Genomic DNA, 16,372 nt, shown 5'->3' on the forward strand with positions numbered 1-16,372 from the left:
ATTAAATCATTAAGAACAATTTTTAATCATTAAAAAAAAATTATTTTCCTATTATTCTATCAAATATATACATCGTATATATATATATTTTTAAATTCAAACCACGAGCGGATGTTAGACTAGAAAAAAAAAACCCTAGTTTTGAGCGCCAATAAACTTTGCATTCCTAGGGAGCGTTCGATAGCTGGCCGAGGCCAAAAATTGGCCAGCTATCGAACTGTATCGAACGCTCCCTTGCACACACTTGCACACTTGTCTGCTTGTCTTGTCTGTGCAAAGCATTAAGCAGTGCTGAGCAGCGCAAGCCGCCAGCAGCCGCAAGGGTACGTACCAATTATTATTATTTTTTATTATTCCATATTTGTTGATTTTTGTTTTGACTTTTCAACTACTTTCAAGTGGATTTTTATATCAAAAAAGGATAGTAATTTCTTGCTAATTATTAACAACAATTATTTAATAACAAAAAAAATAAAATTGTTTAATTTTTATTATTAACTTGTCAAAGTCAATTACCACGTTTTTTTTTTTTTTTTTACAAACTGAATTATAGTATAATTATTTATAATTATTATTTTGTAATAATGTCAGTGTTGAAATTGTTAAATAATTTTTATCTATTTTTTTTTTATGGAAAAACATAAACAATAATAAATAAGGAAATATTAAAAACTTGATTAAAATAAAATGATTGACAACGTAACCTCAATTATTAATTTTTTTTTATAATTTCAGACAATGCCAGCGGCATACGAAGTTAAAAGCAGCTGGGCTGATGATGGTGATGAGGAAACCTTACCATCACCAACAGAGGTTTATGAAAATGGTTTTAAAATATTAACTGAATATAAATTTAATGATGATAATAAAAAAATTAAAGTTGTCCGTACATATAAAGTTGAAAAGCGAGTTGTATCAAAAACAATAGCTATGCGTAAAAATTGGCCAAAATTTGGTGATTCAGCCAAGGACAGACCAGGACCAAATCCAGCAACAACAATTATTGCTGAAGATGTTTACATGCAATTTATATCAAGCAAAGAAGAAGACAATAAAATTGAAGATGAAGGTGGCTTAGATAAATTGAAAAATATTGATAAAGCAATTGTTAAATGTCGTAATTGTAATGGCGATCATTGGACCTCAAAATGTCCATACAAAGATACAGTACTTGCTGGTGGTAAAGTGCCAGATGATAAAAAACCACCAAGTGGACCTGGTGGTGTATCAGCAACAACAACAACTGATAGTGATGGTAAAGTACAAGGTGGTAAATATGTACCACCAAGTTTACGTGATGGTGGTAGTAAACGTGGTGATTCAATGTCAATGCAACGACGTGATGATACAACAGCCATTCGTATATCAAATCTATCAGAGAGCACCATTGAAACTGACTTGGAAGAACTTGTTAAACCATTTGGCCATATCCAAAAACTTTACCTTGCCAAGGATCGTTCAACCGACAGATGCAAAGGCTTTGCATATGTACATTTCAAATCACGTTCTGATGCCAGCCGAGCAATTGCTCATCTTAATGGTTATGGATATGATCATTTAATTTTAAGTGTTGACTGGTCAAAGCCTCCGACACAACAAAGCTAAATAACTTCCAATGAATCCTTTGAAATAAAATTTGGTGAAAAGGTAATTTTAATTGTCTTGTGGATCCCATTTTTTAAATCAATTTTTTTTTTTTTTTTTTTTCATATCATTAAAATTATATTTAAATAAACAATTTTTTTTATAACATGTGCAAATGTAGATATTTATTAAGGTAAAATAATAAACATTTCGTACATAAATTATTAATTCCAGGATTATTTATTTTAATTATTTTTCTTTATTTTTTATAAGTACTTAAAAATGATAACTCTACATAACATCTTAAATAATTTTATTCATCAAATTCTTACAATTACGATTATTTATTATTATTATTATTATAAACAATTTAATATCTAAGATGATAAATGAGTCAGAAAAAAATGACAAAAATTTTTTGATATTAGTCAATCAACACATTTTCTTACAAATATATTTTTTAATGTCATTGTCGAATAATGACAAACTTTTTTTTTTTTTTTTATTGTATATACAAATATTTAAAAAAAAAAATATTCTTTTTCTCGTCAAATAAATTGCGCTTAACTTAATAATATTTTTTAAAAAAATCAATAATAAAATACAACAACAGGTATAATTTATTGTTTTTTTGAAAAAAAAAAATAAAAATAAAATTACCACACAGCACATTTTTTAACTGGATTCATTCTTGAACCAGATGGACATTGAAAATCTTCAGCAAATTCTTCCATATTTGATAAAGGTCCAAGAATTCTAAATTCACCAGGACTATGAAATCCAGTTGTTATACGAACTTTAAGTGCTTCTGGTCTGTATGTCGAGCACCATGTGTTAGCAGCACTTATCCAAAACATTTGTCTTGGTGTATAATCAAGACCAGGAAGTTTTTTTTCTGGACCATTTTTATCAGTCCAGCTACGATATGCCCAGTATGCTTCTTTAATACCACCATTATCAGCAATATTTTCACCCTGGGTATTGATTCCATTCAACTGACGAAAGAAAAAATAAATATTTAATTAAAAAAATAGCATTAATAACAACAATAATCAACCAACCTTGAGTCCAACTTCCGGAACAGTATAATTTCCATATTGATTAATAATACATGTAGCTTTATCAAGATATTTTTCTTTAGTTGTTGGTGCCCACCAATCAACAAGATTACCTTCTTTATCAAATTGTCTACCTTGATCATCAAAACCATGTGTAATTTCATGACCTATTAATTAACATAACAATAGTACATTAATGATTAATATTTATTTATTTAGAAATTGTTTTTTTTAAATTATTATCAATCAAACCTATGACAAATCCAATGGCACCATAATTCATATAACGTGGACGATCATTACTGAAAAATGCACCTTGAAGTATACCTGCTGGGAATTCTAAAAATAAAAATAAAAATGATAAATGATTAATAATTTGTTGGATAATAAAACGACAAAAATAAATTGATAATATGTAATTTAATATAAATTGATGTCTTACGTATGCTATTTTCAATTGATGAATAAAATGCATTAACAACTGCTGGTCTACCATGACTAATCCAGTCAGTTTTATTAACTGGTTTTCTTAATTTACTAAATGAATATTCAGTACCAAATAATGTTAAATTTAATACACTTTGTAAATAATTATCATCAGTTAATTCAATATCATTATAAAAATCTTCAAGTTTTTTATCATCAAGTAATTCATCTGGATATGCAATATGTGTTGACATTGATGCTGCTTTATCAAGTGCACTTTTACGTGTTTCATCATCCATCCAATCAACTTTTTCAAGTATTTTATTAAATTGTATACGTATATCATTGACCATTTCTTCAGCATTTTTTTTAGCTTCTTCTTTAAAATATTTACGTACATACATTGCACCAACACTTAATGATAAACCACCAGATACAATATCAACACATTCTTTCCATCTTGATTCACGTTCTGTTCTACCACTTACTGCTGTTGAATATGCTAATTGTCGTTTTCTAACATCTTCATTTAAATAACTAACAGATGCTGCTGCTGCTCTCCACATAACATAATTTGCTTGTACACGTTTTGGTATTGTATCAATTAATTTACCCAAATTATCAATATAACTTGGTACATTTACAATTGATAATTCATTTTCATCAATTGTTATACTTGATGGTAATAATTTACTAAAATATTCAAGCCAATTTATAAATGGATAATTATTATTTAAATCTTTAATTGTCATTGGATTATAAAGTAATGTTGCATTTCTACGTTGTTCATTTGGTAATGATATATTTGCTAATTTCATTTCAAATTCTAGAGATTCCCTAAGTTCTTGTTTAGCTAATTCTTTATCAGCACCAAGTATTTCAGCAATATCAATCATATAATTATAATATGCTTTTACAATTTTATCATCAAAACCTTTTGATAAATATTCACGTGATAAACCAAGTGATGCTTGATCCAAATCAATAACTCTTTTTGTACTATTTTTTAAATCAAAACCAATACTAAAATCCAAAAAATAATCAACAGAATATCCCATATCACGAAATTTATATATTGTATCACGCCAATCAAAATTATTTTCATTCCAGTTATCACCATCAAGAACTGGCCAACCACCAAGTTTTTCTAATATTTTTAATAATGGCTCAATACCTTGTTTTTCAATTTCACTTTTATTCATACATGATTTATATAAATTTTTAGCTAATTTAAATGGTTTTGGTTCATCTTTATAAGTTGGTTCTTCAATACTTATACGTAATTGTTCTTGTACTTTATCACTTATAACACTGAATGTATTAACACTTACTTTATCATCTGGAATAATTGTTGTTTTTATAAATTTACCACAAGCAAAACCATAAAAATCATCACAAGGTTCAATATTTTCATCCATATTACTCAGTACTTTTGAAGCTGTAAATTAATAACAAATAAAATTAATTAATTTCAGCTTTATATTTAAATTTTTTAAATAGGATTATTGATAATATTACCAGCATGAACACAGCCTGTTGTATAACATACATCTGAATCTGGTGCTTTGATAACAGTTGGTGTTGATTTTTTCATAAGTTGTCCATTAAGTGCTTCAGCTGTTGATGGTAATATCTCATTTTTTAATGGTACTACTCTCGTATTTTTATGAACACGTGTGCAAGTACAAAAAAAATGATAACCCATTGTATTAGATATGACAAATGACATGACAATGTATATTATACAAACAACCTCAATGATTTTGTAATATGTTAAATTTTTTATTTTCATTTAGATGATTTTTAAATTTTAATTGATTATTTATACATGAACGTCATTGGGGTTAATATATTATGAACAAGTGAAGGTGAATTTAATGAATATATTAATTTGTAATTAATTTATATAAATTAAGAATTGTTTTTTTTTATTTTTAAATATAATGAGGTCGTGATTGATTGATTATTTTTTTATTTGTAATGATTTTTAAAATTGATAAAAGAAAAAAAAACAAATACATATTGTGATCCTCAAATAGATCAAATAGATCAAATAGATCAATTTGAATATTAAGGTAAAAAAAAAAATTAAATTGTGGAGGCATTGATTGATTTTTTAATTTAAAATTCAAATCTTTAAATTTCATGGAATTATTTTATGACGTTTTATTATTATTTTATGCAGAAATTTTTATGTTCATTGACGTATTTGTTCTGTTTTTTTTTTTTTTTAAATTTAAAAGTTATTTTATTATATTAGCTTGTGAATATTTAAATAAATTATTTAATAAAATTTTTTTTAGTGTCTTGGTTTTTATACCTGATGCTGTTGAGGCATCATCACATGATTTTCCATTTGATAAGACAACTGCAATTCCAATTGCCAGGGCGATGCATAAAAGTCCACCAGAAACAGCTATAACTGTTAATCCACGTTCCAATGCTGATCTGCGTTTCCACCATGTCGGATTTCTTCAAGAAAAAAAAATATAATTTTTTATTTTCGACAATTAAATATATTCTAAAATAAATAAAATAAATAAAATGAAAAAATGTAAAATAAATGGTTTTTAACGTTTTTTTAAATATGAATTTTAAAAATTATTAAATTATTAAAATATTATCAAGATTTATTTATTTATAAGCTCATTTATTTATAAATTTATTTTCATGTTTTTAGCTATCTTATACGTCAAGTTTTATCATGAAAAAAAATTATATTTATATTTAGTTAAACTCTTGTTTTTCAAGTTTGTTAATTTTTTTTTAAATATTAATATAAACATTAAGCACAAAATAAAAATAATAACAATAATTTAATCTTGAAAATTATAGCTATAAATATTTCGTTACAAAATTTTATAACTAAAATTAATATTTGAAAATTATGAAAAATCCAATTTTTATTTTTTCATTTTTATTACAAAATTTTAATACTTTTTTTATTATTATTTTTAATATGTGACTTGGTTCTGGTGACCCAGACAGATATTTTTTTTCATTTTTATCTATTTTTTTTCTCAGATTATTCCATTAATTTTTTATCAACCTCCAATTTATTTGACAATAATTTTTTTAATATTTTTTTTTTCTTTATTATTGGTTTGTTAAGTATTTTTTTTTGCTGATAATATATTTTTTTTTTACGCCGAATGAATCTTAGTTATTTTAATGATTTTTTACTATTTTTTATTTTTTCAATCGTGTGAAATTATTATTGCGTACTTGTCGAGACTCGAGATTCATGCATGCGTTCAATTGCAGTTTTTCTAGTTGGAATGATATTACCTAACTTCCTTCAATCAATCGTGATACAAGTGTACTCAAAACATGTCATTTTGTGAAAGGATTTAGTGAAAACCATACACCCCACTGTTACATGAATGAAAAATAGAAAAAAAAAATTAAAATCAACGACAATTTATTTATAGAAAAATAATTATTTTTATATACACTGTATATAAAAATATTTTCTCATTTATTTATTCAATAGAATTAAATAATAAAATCAATCAAAATTACAACATAACAAGTGTGAGAATTGAACCAAAGTTAAATAATTTTTTTTTTACATATATTTCTTTGTTTAATTACGCATTTAATGCACATTTACATACAAATAAGAAAAGAATTCCAGACTATTTAACGTGGGATAAATTTGCAATATATTATGTTTTTATAATTATTTTTTTTTTTTTTTTTGCAATAATAAATATCCAAGTTTAATAAAATGTAGAACGTTGGGTTAATGACAATGAACCATGATAAATGTTCTATTTTTTCTCTGTTGATTATTATTTTTTTTTTTTCATTTACCATACTCGAATATAATCATATTTTCACTATTTTTTTTATCTATATTTATGAGAATTACATTGCTTGTCCTTGAAAGTGAAATCTAGATTTCTTTATCTCACGGTTGTATCTTGCTAGTAATTATACATAGATTTTTTTCTTTCAGTAAAAATAAATTACAAATGAAAAAATTAAATATTATCATGGTTTGCTGATTTTATTGATTACATTATTAAATATCCTGAACGATAGATATTTTACTATGAAAAAAATAAATTATGTATTTATCAAGTATAAATAGTATTGTTTCAATTTTTAAATTTTATTTTTTGAGTTTTCGATTATTTTTAAATTTGCCAAAAACCATCGATGTTGAAAAAAAATATTTCCGAGTTGAAATTTCATGAATTTATGCTTCTAGTATTTAAACTACGCGAGAATATAAGTGTTCTAAAATTTTTAAAATTTAATTTCAATTATTTTTATTTTTTTTTCGATTTTATAATTTGACATGACTTAAGTAATTACAGCTACACTCCGGCGTCTTCGGTGCGGCTTATGTTTGTCAAAAAAAATATTTCTAAACAAAAATTCATAATATAAATAAAATTGAGGATGTTTCGTTTTAAATATTCTCAAATTTTCATAATTTTCCAGCTTTGCATTCATTGTCAAATAAATAAATAAAAAACAATTTAAAAACTAAAAAAAAAAAAAATATCAACTCTCAACTCTATACATAGAATAAATATAAATAAAACAAATCAATCACGATATTTCATCGATTAAAAATTCAATTTCAATAATAAAATTGATTTTACAAAAAATAATAAAAAAACAAAATCAATATTCAATAAATAAAAAAGCTGCTTATCAATAAATACAGGATAATGTGACCGAGAAATTTTTCTTTAAAACATTTAATAACAATATCAATCCCTCCTCCCCCCCACCCCCTATTATTTATATACCCTCCTAAATAATAAATAATAATAATAATAATTTTATTTTTATAGTTTTTTTATTAAGTTTTGTATATATTATTTTATTGGATGAGTATATATGAATGCTGTTGTAATTTTTTTTTTAACGATCGGTGACTTGTGCCAGTTAAATGAGTAAATAGTTAAATGACTCTTCTGATGCATAAATATTATTGTATATTATTATGTGCGTGGTATGTACCTTGTTGCTTTGCTGATTCTACCGAGAAGGAGCGTTGTGATGCTGTGGTTATTATAATAATGGCGCAAGCCAACAACATGGGAGTATCGACCTCATGTAACCCCGCTATTTTAATAATATTAAAAAAAAAAAAAAAACAATTTATTTATATAAATCATTGTCTCAAATAATTCATTAAAAAAAAAATTTTTAATATTATTATAACAATCATTATTGCGTATTTAAATTGTCGAAAAATTTTTCTTAAATTTTTCATTTTTTTTTTTTATTGTTAATATTCGGTATTATATTATTTTTTTTTTGGATTTTTTTTTTGTTCGTGTCTCTGCAGACTGGTGTTAATTTTATAAAGAAGAATAAATGAAAAAAAATTAAAAATAATTGTCCAAAAAAAGGGCTTCAATGCGGGTAGATGATTAATTTTTATTTGAAAAAAAAAAAAAATTTTTTTTTGTCTTGATAACGAATGTGAAAGTAGAGATGAAATTATTATTATTTTATTCTTGTATTGAGAAGGGGTCAATGTCAAACTAGATATTTTTTTTTGAAAGTTGTATTGTTATTTTCTATATACGTCTTGATTATTTATTTGTATAAAAAAAAAAATTTTATTTTGTAATATTTAAATGATTAATGAATATTATCAGGATTCAATAATATTACGTGACTAAACATTTTAATAGTTAATTTATTTATTCAACTAGCATTATTATTTTTGACTTGAAATTAAATTTATTTATTTATAAAATTTTACATTGATGGATATTGAATTTTGTAAATTAATTTGATAAATTTTACATGATGGTTGAAATAATATTAATTAAATTAATAATTGTTAATTAGATTAAATTTAATTTCAAAGCAATCAGGAAATTATTTTGAAATAAAAAGTTGAATGAAAAATTGTTTGAAAATTTTAATCGTTGAACGGAAATTATGTGGTCAACTCATCAGTATAAATTGAATTATCATAGTCGAATAACTAATCAAATTGATAATTTCTCATAAACCTTGATATTAAAAAATTATTCTGTAAAAAAAATCTTTAAAATGAACATGCACTTGAAAAATTAGAGATAATTTTTAATTTTTCAATTACACACACGTGTGGGCGTTTAATTATCTATAAATATTTTATATAAATTTTATTATCAAGAAAAACGTTGAAACGTTTTATTTTACAAAATTAAATTCCATCAATTTTAAGAAATATTACGCTCATTTTCCGTCCAATTATCAAATTGTGTCGCATTATATAAAGTCACGAGGTTGAGAAATAAAAAAAATTCCATCTTAAAAATGTGGCTGTTATCAATCCAAGGTAAATAACAAAAAAAAAAAATATATAATTTAATTTTCCATAAATATTTCTTACAGAAAGTTAAAATAAATATTTTTTTAACTTATCAATTAGATTATCACGAAGAAAAATATTTCCCAAATATTTGATGATATTTTTTTTCACGATATTTATTCTTTTGATGGAAATTAGGACAATTGATTTCACCCGGAAGCTGACTGTCTCCATGTTCAATCATGCTAAAAGCGTGTCACGACCTCCACAAGAAAAACAATAATATTATTTATTTTTTCATCTTGACAAATTCTTCCATGGATTAAATTAAACTGGAGTGAAAAAAATTTAATTTAATTTTGTGAAATTATATAAATTTAAGATAAATAAAATTATTAAATTATTGCATCTATTGTTTATACAATAAAAATAAATAATTTTAAAATAATATATAATGTTTTTATTTTTATTTTCATAAATTATTTATTTATTATTTTAATATATGTAATTGGTTAAAATATTACTTAAACAATCATCATACCATTGTGTCTTTAAAAACTTTCACATTATTATTTTTCTCTTAATTAAATACCTATTTAAATAAATAATTAGGCCGAATAAATATATATTTTTTTTTTTATTTAAATTTTTCTACATAGTGCATTTTTGTCAAACAAATAAATATATTAAATATGTTTTTTCATAAAAATTGACATAATATCTACAGCACAAACTTATCAGTAATAATAAAAAAAAAAATATTCATAAAAATAAAAAAAAATTCTTTCGATAATATTTTAAAAAAATATCAACTTTTATTGGTTTTTTTTTTTGAGAAATTTAAATATTTTATTTTCATATCGAGAATTCTTGATATGTATAATTTAGTTTTGGGCTGATGTCATTGACCCTTAATACTATTTTATTCATCATCAAATAAAATGTATGAACACTGAATTTGTGTAGCAATTTATGTCCAACCTCATTGCACCGGAAAAAAATTTTTTTAAAAATTCATAAATAATAATAAAAGAATTAAAAAACAACAACAAAATAGCACTAATTGCGTTGAATAATTTAAATTTTTATAAAAAAATTAAACTGTTTATTTGTTTATCTATTTATTAATAAAAAAAATAATTAATTCAACAATTATTTACCTAAATCATCATCCAATATTAATAAATTTTCTAAAAAACTTTTAAGACCATTTCAATTATCGTTAGTTTATTTATTTAAAATATTGATTTAAAATATATTTATTTGTTTATTTATATACATATTTATATTTTTAAGCAAATATTATTCTGGATAAATTTTCTTGATAAATATAAACTGCCCTACTAGTCTCGTTTTGTCACAAATTTACGATCGATATCATATTATTTGAGATAAAACTTATCGAAAAACCAGCCACGATTTTTTATCACAAGTGCATCCATCAGTAGTATCTATTTTACCATTAACGGTATCATCAAAATATTCATCATAAAATTTCATTATCTATGTCTATTTAATTTTTTAACTATTAAAAAAATTTTTATTATTCAATTTTTCATAATAAAAATTTAACCGATATATTGATTTAAAAAAAAAAATAAATTCTCTGTTTAGAATTTGTAGTTAATAAATTAATATATATTTTTAATTATAATTAATTGTTTTTTTTTTTAATTTCGCAATAAGAATTTCGCTCTTTAAATATTAAATCAGTGTAAACAAGAGACAAAGAAATTTTTTTTTCAAGGGCACGTAGGTCGGGAGACAACTGTATTATTATGCGGGATTTTTTTTTTTTTTACTTAAGCCTTTTATTATGTTTACCCATGATGCTCAAAAAGAGAATGAAATTTATATATATATTTTTTTTTTTCTATCAATTCCAATGACAAAACAAAGTGCAATTTATTAAAATTAAAGTTTTACATTATTTATTCCAGTGAGTGTGGAATGAATTGTTCATAATGAAAAACTTTTTTTTTTTTTTTGTATTATGTTTATTGTTATTTATTAATTTTTTTTTTTTTCATTTATGATTGCGTTGAGAGCAAGGTATATATAACAAGAAAAAAAACATGACAGTATAAAAAGAAAGAAATCGAAAAAAAAAAAAAAAAAATGATTATTGTTGGGTATAACTTTCACTTTGATATTTAATTTCACTCCGAATGTGTCATGAAGGTGTTATTTGCATAAATATATTTATTAAATAAATAATATTTAAGCTGAAAAATAATTATTGCAAGTTCAAAGATCGTGATTGGAAGGGTCTTGTTTATAAAAACTTTCCTTGATGTTATTTTTTTTTTTCATTTAATCTAGTTAATTTAATCATTTCTCGTTGGAGGGACTAAATCATTTATCAGGAAATTAAGTTGTCTATTTTTCCGGCTTAATTTTATCTATGTATTTATTTTATTTCATTGGGGAAAAAAAAAATATATTATTATTTTTATTTATTCTAAAGCATCATTCAAGTCACGATCTTATTGATTAGCAATAACTTCATAAATGTGCATAGATGTACAATCTGAAAAATAAAATAAATACTCGTGTGTCTAATCAAGGTCATGGATTATAATATTTACCATTTGAATATTAGAAATTATTTATTACATTTTTTATATCCTGGAAATATATATTTTATTGCTTTTTTTGTAGTTGAAAAACAAAATTTTTATTTACGTTATTTTGTATTATCGAAAATTTTTGAGATAAGAAAATTTAAATGGAATTTTAAATAGACAATGTTGAGGATAAATTAGTGAATAAATTAATAAATAAAAAAATTTTCCTATGAACAAATAAGTACAGATAGAAAAAATAATATTTTTAGGAAAATCAAAAAATTTTTATTAACGAAATTTTGATTGTTTATTTACGAAATAATCAATCAATATTAAATTATCAAATATTATAGAAATTAACAAAATTTTCCTATGTTTTTATTGCAAAGATAAGAAAAATAATAAATAAATAAAAATTGTAAACAAAGTTGAATAAAATCTTTCGAAAAATTTGAAAATTTACATGAAAAATTTAAATTTGAAAGTATTTAAATAAATATCAGGTCCGAATAAATGAAAAAATTAATAAATAAAAATGTAAAAAAAAAGAAACAAATTAAATAATAATTTTGATTTGACAAAAATTTATTTTTTTTTCTATTTAAAAACATAAAAAAAAAATAGTACAAATTTTTTTTTTTTTTTTGTATTTTTAATAAACTTACGTGATAACTGTCTGTTTCATACTGTTAGTCATCCTGTTTAGTTTAATATAATTTTTTTTAAACTACCCCTTTACCGGCACATAACACAACACTTTTTTTTATAAACAAAAAAAAAAAAAAAAACCCAAAAAAAAAATGATAAAAACAATTAAATCTCAAAACAAAATTTAAATTGATAATGAAAAATTATTTATCAATCTTTTGTGATAATTTTATCAAGTATATATTGATGATAATTGAAATTTATTTGAATGAAAATAAATAGATAATTCGGCGGGCTAAGGATGAACTGGATTGGAGCGTAACTGCCGGACTGAACAAGCGCGCGCACTTCACCGCTGTATTTAAACGACCTCTCCCTCTCTTCGATTAAACAAAGTGTCTCACTTGCTCTCTCAATAATTTGCTACTACGTTTGTTTGTGTCCACTCACTGTTTATATCACTACTTGCCTTATTTTTTTTTAACTATTTTATTTTCAATAAGATTTTTTTTTTTTTTTTTCATTTTACAATAAAAAAAATAAATTTTATTAAAGTTATAAATGTTTTTATTGTTAAATATTTTGACATAAATAATATAGAGGTAATAAAATAGATAAATTAACGTTAAAACAATGTTGACCGATTAAAATATATCCTTGACCTTGTAAAGTTAAAAATTTATCGAGAAAAAAATTATATTATTTAAATTTTTTTAATACAATTTTGTCTTTTTTTTTTTTTTTTTTTGCAGATAGTGTTATTTATTTTGATTGATTTTATCTATTTTTTTTTAACATGTACTTAAAAGCGCATGTGAAAAAGATTTATTTGCATGATAGAAAATAATATTATCTTATTGCACGTGACACATAAAACATGTGTCTATTTTTTATTATAAATTTTTTTTAAATGATAGATAATGATTGAATAATTTGTGTCTTTTAATTCAATTATTTTATTTAATGAATCAATTAGTTTTTATCCTTAAAATCAAGGTTAACGAATTATTGTTATTTTTAGAACTTTTATTATATTTTTGTAATTATTAAAAATTGTTAAATCATTGTTATTTAATTCACTTGTCATTCTTATTTTTTAGATGAAATTACAGTTATCAAAATTTCCATTTAAAAAATATAATAAAATTATATCATTGTAGAATAAAAATTGAATAATATAAAAAGAAAAATTTCTATGTAAAATAAAAAAACCTGATGGGTTTGGATTTATGATTTCCAATGAGTCATGTAAATCATTTAAATAAATAAGATTTTTTGACAATCATTAAAAAAATATATTCATGAAAAATTATAAACAAATTTAATGAAAAACTTGAAAATTCAGAAAAAAAATTGACTTAAAGTATATGTTTTATTGGTCGATATAAAACCTCGAGTATTTAATTATTGTGAGAATATTTTGATACAACAAATTTATCAGCAAAAAAAATATTTAAAAGTGGAAAAAACCCTGATTATCCCTGACTTCCTCTTTGGTTTGAGGTTTCCTGTCGTTTTATCGATACGAATTTTCGAAATTTATATCCTCGGTCAAGAAAAAAATTCCGTAAGACAATCTCCAGAGAAACTAGATAACTTCTTCAATTATTATTTTATTTTATTTATTTGTAAATTATTTAGACACGAGTCTAGCATTATCTAACTTTTTTTAATTTTATTTTTAGTGATATAAAATAATTATTTGGATTAAAAATAATTATTCACGTGTACAAGAAATTCTCCTTCTCATCAAGTTATAAATACAAGGACTCGTCATTCACACGATACATTGAAAATAATAACCCTCATCAAGAATAATAATTAAAAAAAAAAATAATATTTATATATTATGTTATTTTAAAATGAATTTTTTTAATGCTTTATTATTTTTAATTCTATACAAATATAAGTATATAAAAATATATAAATAACTATTTCAAAATTCGCATTGATAAATTATGATTAATGTAAAATGTCAATTATTGTTTATGAATAGTAACAATTATCTTAATTAATATTGATTGATAGACCATGACAATAACTTAGTGTCAGTCAATAATCTCTCACGTGTTATCAATCATCAGTCTCATGTTAATTTATATTTATCATGAGGAAAATAAAATAGCATTATTATTCAACTTTAATATACTCAAATAATATATTAACAATTATTTAAACTGACTAAATAAATAATTATACGTCTATTGTACTATTTATCATTTCACCTTATTTTTATACTATATAATTTTACATTTTTACATTTTTATTTTTATACAAACATTTCCTTATTTATTCCAGCTTTACTTTTCCTTTGAAAAAAATATTTTTATTAACTATTTAATAATCAACTAAATTACTAGGTAAATACAAAAATTTAATGGAAATAGAAAAAAAACAAAAAGAAAATCTATTAATTTAATTAAAATTAAATTTTATAATAATTCATTTTTAATTGTTGAAAAAAACAAAAATACAACAAAATAAATAAAATAATCATAATATAAATAGAAAAATAATTTTTTCATTTCAATTATTAATATCATTAAAAAATAAAAGAAACAACAAGTTAATTAATGTGCTCTTAATAAATAAATTTTTTTTGTTTTTTAATTATTTTTTTTTTTTGATATTACACTTGCACCTGAAATAAAATCCAATGACCTAAATAAATAAATAATATACATAGTAGTCAATAACAGTTAAACAACAAGTTTAATATTATAAAAATATATGCTTATTTATTTAAAAAAAATAACTGATAATATATTATTTATACATATTTATTTTATTAAAAGTTGCATTATATATATAGTAATAATTGTTGTTTGAACCGTTATAATCTGACACCATGTAAAATGAATTGGCCAAGATGAATTCAAATATACATATCGGTGTCAGATATAAATTATATTTTATTCATTTAAATAACATCCACCTTTAATAATAAATAATTTACAATATTTTTTATTATAAACTATTTAAAATTAAGTATATATTCAATAACAAATATTTTATTGGAGTAATTTTTTTTTATTATATATAAATTTTTATACATGATTTTTACAAAATTTTATTTGCCTGGTTGAATATAAATTGATTCGTTAATTCAACATAAAAACACCCTTTGAATATACCGTTATTTTAATGTTCATGTAACCAAGAAAATTTGTAAAATTAATTCGCTGAATAAAGAAAAAAAAAATATTTTTTATAACATTTTTTTATCAACGGGAGGGTGTAAGATCTTTTGCACGATTAATTGTGGAATTTAATAAAAAAAAAAAATGATTTTTAAATTTATAAATATTTAAAAAAAAACAATAAAAAGACAAAATTATTAATTGACGAATTAAAGGTCATTTTATAAAATAATTATATTCAATTAATAATTGATAAAAACAGAATGTCGATTTTTTAGTTTGAATTTTTAAACAGATTAATGATAAAAAAAAGCAAATTTTGTTATTCAGATATTTTTTATTAAAAACCTGTTTAATATTACTGATATTTATATGAAAAAAAAAATGGCTTTTTTTCATAATTATATAATTTTTTTTTGTTCAATTTTTGTATACGACAATTAATCATAAATTTAATATTATTTTAATTTTATTAATTTTTTGATGTATTATTTCAAGTTTTATTTTTTTTTATTATTTTGATATTTTTTGTTTTGTAAATTTATAAATATAACGGATTTACCGTTTATTTCAAATGGGTTAATTTTATTCCAACTTTGTCGTTGTTTTTTTTATCATTTTATTTACAATAATTATTACAAGTTGAGACAAGTAAACTAGTTTGAATTTTTTCTA

General features: G+C 22.0%; 2 protein-coding genes across 4 annotated transcripts; one reads left to right on the plus strand and one right to left on the minus strand.

The window, feature by feature from the left end:
• Positions 1-217: 217 nt before the first annotated feature.
• LOC122859193 (eukaryotic translation initiation factor 3 subunit G-like) lies at positions 218-5,482 on the plus strand. Of its 2 annotated transcripts, XM_044162611.1 has the most exons (3): positions 218-323; positions 736-1,647; positions 5,372-5,482. In XM_044162611.1, exon 2 carries the CDS (start codon positions 739-741, stop codon positions 1,603-1,605), a length of 867 nt encoding a protein of 288 aa, XP_044018546.1. In that variant the 5' UTR covers positions 218-323; positions 736-738; the 3' UTR covers positions 1,606-1,647; positions 5,372-5,482. The 2 variants fall into 2 exon arrangements, with proteins under 2 accessions (XP_044018546.1, XP_044018545.1); XM_044162610.1 differs by lacking the exon at positions 5,372-5,482 and having other exon boundaries at positions 736-2,246.
• On the minus strand, positions 2,224-12,985 carry LOC122859156 (neprilysin-2-like). Of its 2 annotated transcripts, none has more exons than XM_044162554.1 (7): positions 12,575-12,985; positions 5,389-5,540; positions 4,587-4,685; positions 3,085-4,506; positions 2,895-2,981; positions 2,646-2,809; positions 2,224-2,579 (listed from the first exon to the last, which is right to left on the minus strand). In XM_044162554.1, the coding sequence occupies exons 1-7, from the start codon at positions 12,604-12,606 to the stop codon at positions 2,241-2,243; spliced, it is 2,295 nt and encodes a 764-aa protein (XP_044018489.1). In that variant the 5' UTR covers positions 12,607-12,985; the 3' UTR covers positions 2,224-2,240. The 2 variants fall into 2 exon arrangements, with proteins under 2 accessions (XP_044018489.1, XP_044018488.1); XM_044162553.1 differs by having other exon boundaries at positions 4,587-4,718; positions 12,575-12,900.
• Positions 12,986-16,372: the final 3,387 nt, after the last annotated feature.

The sequence above is a fragment of the Aphidius gifuensis genome, linkage group LG6 (assembly GCF_014905175.1).
Source record: "Aphidius gifuensis isolate YNYX2018 linkage group LG6, ASM1490517v1, whole genome shotgun sequence".
Lineage (NCBI taxonomy): Eukaryota > Metazoa > Arthropoda > Insecta > Hymenoptera > Braconidae > Aphidius > Aphidius gifuensis.

Excerpts from the sequence above, each read along its gene's own strand:
- LOC122859193 (XM_044162611.1), top strand. The coding sequence starts at position 739 with ATGCCAGCGGCATACGAAGTTAAAAGCAGCTGGGCTGATGATGGTGAT.
- LOC122859156 (XM_044162553.1), bottom strand. The coding sequence starts at position 12,606 with ATGACTAACAGTATGAAACAGACAGTTATCAC. Across the intron at positions 4,507-4,586 it reads AACAGGCTGTGTTCATGCTG|CTTCAAAAGTACTGAGTAAT; the intron begins GTAATATTATCA and ends ATTAATTTACAG. Across the intron at positions 2,982-3,084 it reads ATCAATTGAAAATAGCATAC|AATTCCCAGCAGGTATACTT; the intron begins GTAAGACATCAA and ends TTTTATTTTTAG.